Source organism: Mandrillus leucophaeus, unplaced genomic scaffold (assembly GCF_000951045.1).
Source record: "Mandrillus leucophaeus isolate KB7577 unplaced genomic scaffold, Mleu.le_1.0 Scaffold510, whole genome shotgun sequence".
In the NCBI taxonomy this organism is placed as follows: Eukaryota; Metazoa; Chordata; class Mammalia; order Primates; family Cercopithecidae; genus Mandrillus; species Mandrillus leucophaeus.
The window spans coordinates 626,687-631,827 of NW_012105476.1; the positions used below are offsets into that span (position 1 = coordinate 626,687).

At 61.5% G+C, this 5,141-nt stretch overlaps 1 protein-coding gene across 1 annotated transcript in view; it reads right to left on the reverse strand.

Annotated features, from left to right (window-relative positions):
• Positions 1–5,141, reverse strand: part of ANO7 (anoctamin 7) — an 8,000-nt gene extending 2,859 nt beyond the window's left edge. The window contains exons 1-3 of the mRNA XM_011996380.1: positions 4,890–5,141; positions 3,251–3,365; positions 2,199–2,262 (exon numbers count right to left, since the gene is read on the reverse strand). Of these exons, the coding sequence (XP_011851770.1) occupies positions 2,199–2,262; positions 3,251–3,365; positions 4,890–5,044 (334 nt within the window). The 5' untranslated portion in view covers positions 5,045–5,141. The remainder of the gene's footprint in view (positions 1–2,198; positions 2,263–3,250; positions 3,366–4,889) is intronic.

Here is a 5,141-nt window from a genome sequence, read left to right on the forward strand (position 1 = left end):
AAAAAAAAAAAAAAAAAAAGATTGTATCTTGGGAGGTGCCAGTCTTGGAATGAAGGGTGGGGAGCTTCTGGTAGGAGTGGTAGGAGGAGATGTGGTCTGAGGGCCTGGTGGGGTTGGGAGGGAGGGGTGGGCCCATGGCCACGCATGCAGCTGCGAGGATGACTTAAGCCTCACACACACAGAGGGGGCATGTGGAGGATTCTGAGAAAATAAGGGCTGTCTACGTTTTGAAAAAACCATCTTAGGCTGGGCGTGGTGGCTCACGCTTATAATCCCAGCACTTTGGGAGGCTGAGGCAGGTGGATCACCTGAGGTCAGGAGTTCAAGACCTGCCTGACCAAAATGGCGAAACCCCGTCTCTACTAAAAACACAAAAATTAGCCGGGCGTGGTGGTGCGCACCTGTAGTCCTAGCTACTCAGGAGGCTGAGGCAGGAGAATAGCTTGAACCCAGGAGGCGGAGCTTGCAGTGAGCCGAGATCGCACCACTGCACTCCAGCCTGGGTGACAGAGCGAGACTCCGTCCCAAAAAAACAAAAACATAAATGAAAACAAACAAAACCCAAACAAACAAAAACCATCTTAACCACATTTAAGTGTCCAGGTCATTGGTACTAAGGACACTGACATTCTTCTGAGCCATCACCACCATCCATCTCCACTGAACCTCTACACCCATGAAGCACCAACTCCCCCTCCCCTCCCCAGCCCCAGCCCCTGGCACCCACCAGTCTACCTTCTCTATGAATTTGACACTCTGGGGACCTCATATAAGTGGAATCACGTTTGTCCTTTTGCGACTGGCTGATTTCACGTAGCGTAATGTCCTCAAGGCTCATCCCCATTGCAGCCTGTGTCAGAATTTCCTGCCTTTTTATGGCTGAATAAATCCGTTGGATGGAAGTACCACATTTTGCTTGCCTAGTCATCTGTAGGTGGACACGTGGATGGCTTCCACCCTGATATGGGCTGAACTAAGTTTCCCCAAAATTTGTATATCAAAGCCCCACCCCTCAGTCCTCAGAATGAAACTGTATTTGGAGATTAGGTCATTAAAGACCCATGATGGCTATTAGGATGGGCCCTAATCCATGACAGCTGGTGTCCTTATAAGAGGAAGAGACCCCAGGGGTGTGAGGACACAGGGAGAAGGCGCGTCTGCAACAGCCAAAGAGAGGCCTCCAAGCCACCAGCCCTGCCTCACCCTCACCTCGGACTTCAGCCCCCAGAGTGTAAGAAAGGAAAGTTCTGCCATCTAAGCCCCACAGGTTGTGGTACTTTTTTTTTCTTGGAGCTGGAGTTTCGCTCTTGTTGCCCAGGCTGGAGCGCAACGGCGCGACCTCGGTTCACTGTGACCTCCGCCTCTTGGGTTCAAGCGATTATCCTGCCTCAGCCTCCCGAGTAGCTAGGATTACAGGCATGTACCACCACGCCTGGCTAATTTTGTAGTTTTAGTAGAGACAGGGTTTCTCCATGTTGATAGGGCTGGTCTCAAACTCCCGATCTCAGGTGATCCACCTGCCTTGGCCTCCCAAAGTGCTGGGATTACAGGCGTGAGCCACTGTGCCTGGCCCAGGCTGTGGTACTTCTTATGACAGTCCCGGCAGACGAATGCACACCTTCCAGCTACCGTGAATGATGCTGCGGCTGTACAGGTATCTCCTTTTAAGTAGTAGCCATCCTGGTGGGAGGAGGTTAGGGTCTCTCTGGGACTGAGGGGACAGCAGGGTGGGTAGGGTGGGTGCTGGGAGCCCGGGCGGTGCTGGTGCAATCCCCTGGGAGTCGGTGGTAGCTCCAGGCAGACAGAGGCAGTGGGTTGGGGGTGGATCAAAGAGAGTTTGAAGGTATAAAAGGGGTGGAGTGCAAGAGATAAGAGTCAGAAATGACCTGAGTTGTGGCTGAACAGCTGGAGGATGGTAGAGGGGACGGGAGCAGGGGGGAGGGGGCCGCCCTGTCTGCTCTCCAGAGCCCTCCTGGCCCCACCCCATCAGTAGGGAGCCCCCTTTCCTGCTGTTCTTCCTGCTATGGTTTGCTCACCCCGAGGCCCTCACCCCAATGCCCCATCCCCAAGCAACTGGCCCCAGAGCGTCCTGGTTACTGAGGAGGCCACCCCCGGCCTGCTGCCCCTGGGGGCACCCCAGTGGTGTCCCCACCCTCAGGACCAACTCGGGTGTGGTACAGATGCTGGGAGGGGCTCACCAGTCCGGGACTCGGCAGGGCTCCCAGCTCCAGCTCTGCAGGCGGCCGCTTGCTGTCCACCTGGCTGGAAGGCATGGAGGATGGAGGAGCATATCAGCATCTGCCCATGATGACTACTCCAACCCACCCCACCCTGCAGCCGTCCTCGCCTCCAACCCGTCCCTGCCCTGCCCCAGAACGCTCAGGACCACAGAAGAGTGTGTGGCGGGTGGGTAGGGGTGGAGGTTGGAGGGGGAAGCCCCAGGACGCACAGGTGCGGGGAGTGGCAGGCAGGGCCAGAGGGCACCACCAGCCCCGGGCCTCCAGCCGGCTCCCCTCCTCCTCAGGCCAGGCCCATGGCAAGGGTCAGGTTGGCGGGAAGCATGGCCAGGAGCAGGGGTGCCTGCCCTGCTGGCCTCCAGGGGCAGAGGGGAGCCGGACTGCTCCCAAAGTGGCCCTGAGGACAGAGGTGGCCATGGCGACCGAGAGTGTCTAGATGCTCGAGGTGAGAGGCCCTGCCCCCTCCCTGGAGGCTCATCTCAGCTGTGCTTGGGGCAGCAGGAAGGGGCCCCATGTCCACCCGCAGGCTGCTGGGGCAGATGTGTGGCCCAGAAGAACCAGGAAGAGGGCCCTCCACGGCCAGGGCCACCTGCATGGCCTTGAAGGCCCGGGACTCAGCCTCTCCCCACAGGCTCACAACGAATCCATGGCCTCCTAGTGACGAGGTGGAGCCCTACAGATGGACCTGGGTGCTGCTGTGGCCCTGCACTGACTGGGACTGGCCCCACAGGGAGGGCCCTGCCCTGGTCTTGCCTTTGCCTGGCCAGGCCCCCCTTACCCTCCTGGGGCTCCTGTCTGAACACCAGTGGGTTCTGCTCAGTTCTCCGCAGCCAGGCCGGGCCAGGCAGGCGGTTGAGGACAGGGTGGCGAGGGCTTGGGGGTTGCCAGGGGATGCAGGGGAAACACGGTGATGCCCATCCACCCCCAAAGGCTCTGGGCCCAGGGTGGGGACATAGACCCAGGCAGCGGAGGACCTCCCAAGTCGCACCACGGTCTCCTGGGCGCTGTGTTACCTCCGAGGTGTGGGCTGTGCTCCCGTAAGAGCCCCTATTCTCTGCCTCAGGGGGGCTCACATTGATCAGGACGGTGCTGTCCTCTTCCTGGGCCCGCCGCCGCAGCATCCTGCTCCTGCACCCGCCAAGGTTGGGTGGGGACGGGGGTCAGAGAGGAGATGCGTGAGACCCACCCCTGGAGCCACCACACTGCCTGCAGTGAGCTCACTTTACAGACTTGACTCAGAGTAGAATGGGGCCGTGCAGGCCCGGCAGACTCCTGGCCATGAGCACATGGAGAACCTCCTAGCCCGTCACTAGTTCCAGGGAGAAACCAGTGCTGGGGAGGGAGTGTCTGGCAGGCCCGGCACAGCAGGCGTCTGTCTGTCTGTCCATCCAGTGAGTGCCCGTGTCCCCCAGTCCTGAATACCGTCCACTCTGCCTGGGTACTCAGTGGAGCCTGAGAAGGCCCAGAAAGGTGGGCCTGGAGTACAGACAACCCTCCGTCTCCTATCTGTAGGGTGGAGCTGTGTGAGCCAGGGACAGGCAACCCCTCAAGTCGCCTGCCTTCGCTCATGGCCTGAGGACCCAATGCCAGGACCCCGAGGCCCTGAGCTCCCCAGCAAGGTGGGCCTGATGGAGCCCGGCCTCACTCCTCTTGGGGGTCCCAGCTTCCTCCTGCACCTTAGCCCCAGGGGTCTCTCTCTGTGGGAGGACAGGTGCTGTGGCTCCCAGTCTCGGGCTGGCAAAACGGGGCCAAGAGCATGACATCTGTGGCCCTGGAGGGAGGGGTTTCGAGCTGGGGCTGGCGTTTTGAGCTGCGATAATGACCGGAGGGTGTGACCGTGGAGGCACCACAGGAGGTCAGAGGGGGTGACCTTCTAGTCCTACCCTTCACTTCGGATTAGCAGAGGCCCAGAGAGACAGAGACTGAGCGCGGACCACCTGCGCCTGCCTGCCCCTGAAGCCCGAGCCAGGTGTCAGTGTTAGGACTCAGCCCCGGCCCCAGGCTGGGAGCCTCACTACGGACCGAGGGGTGTTCCTGGAGAGTCCCCGAGGAGTTTCGACCACCCCTCAGCCCCTCGCCCCCCATCCCGCTGTGGTGGGCACCCCTCAGCCCCCCGCCCCCCATCCCGCTGTTTCAGCCACCCCTCAGCCCCCCGTGCCCCCATCCCGCTGTTTCGGCCACCCCTCAGCCCCCCGTGCCCCCATCCCGCTGTTTCGGCCACCCCTCAGCCCCCCGTGCCCCATCCCGCTGTGGTGGGCACCCCTCAGCCCCCCGTGCCCCCATCCCGCTGTTTCGGCCACCCCTCAGCCCCCCGTGCCCCCCATCCCGCTGTGGTGGGCAGGCGGGCCCCTCCTCAGAGCTCTCTGCAGAAAGAATGGGGGATGCCCCCACCCCAGCGAAGGGACCTGCTCCATGGGGGAGTACCTGGGCAGGCAGGAAACCAACCCTGGGTGTGCCCTGTCCAGAGCCGCAGTAAGCATGTGTCCCTCCTTGTGCCCCATGGGGCTCTGGGGACCAGGGCGGGCCCTGGCACTGCCTCCCCACAGGCCAGGGTGTGTGAAGGTCCTGGTGGGCTCGGGTGCCGCCCTGCCTCCCTAGAGTCCAAAGCTCCACCTTCTCCCCGTGGCCCGCACGTCTAGGCTGGGTCCTCACCTGGCACAGTGGCTTCCAGAAGAGGCCTCGGAGGTCATAGCCCACCTCTCAACGTGAGCCTGGTCTTGGCAGTAGAGTCCAGGCACCACTACGGGACAGAGGGTGGGGAGGGGCAGCCCTTGGAGCCCCGCCCAGGCAGTGGCAGCCACTCGCATGCCCTCTCCTTGCCTGCACGTGGGCCGGGAAGCAGGCAGGGGAGGGGCCCAGCACAGCTGGCCAGGGAAAGGCTTCCTGGCTCCTGGAGCAGGATCT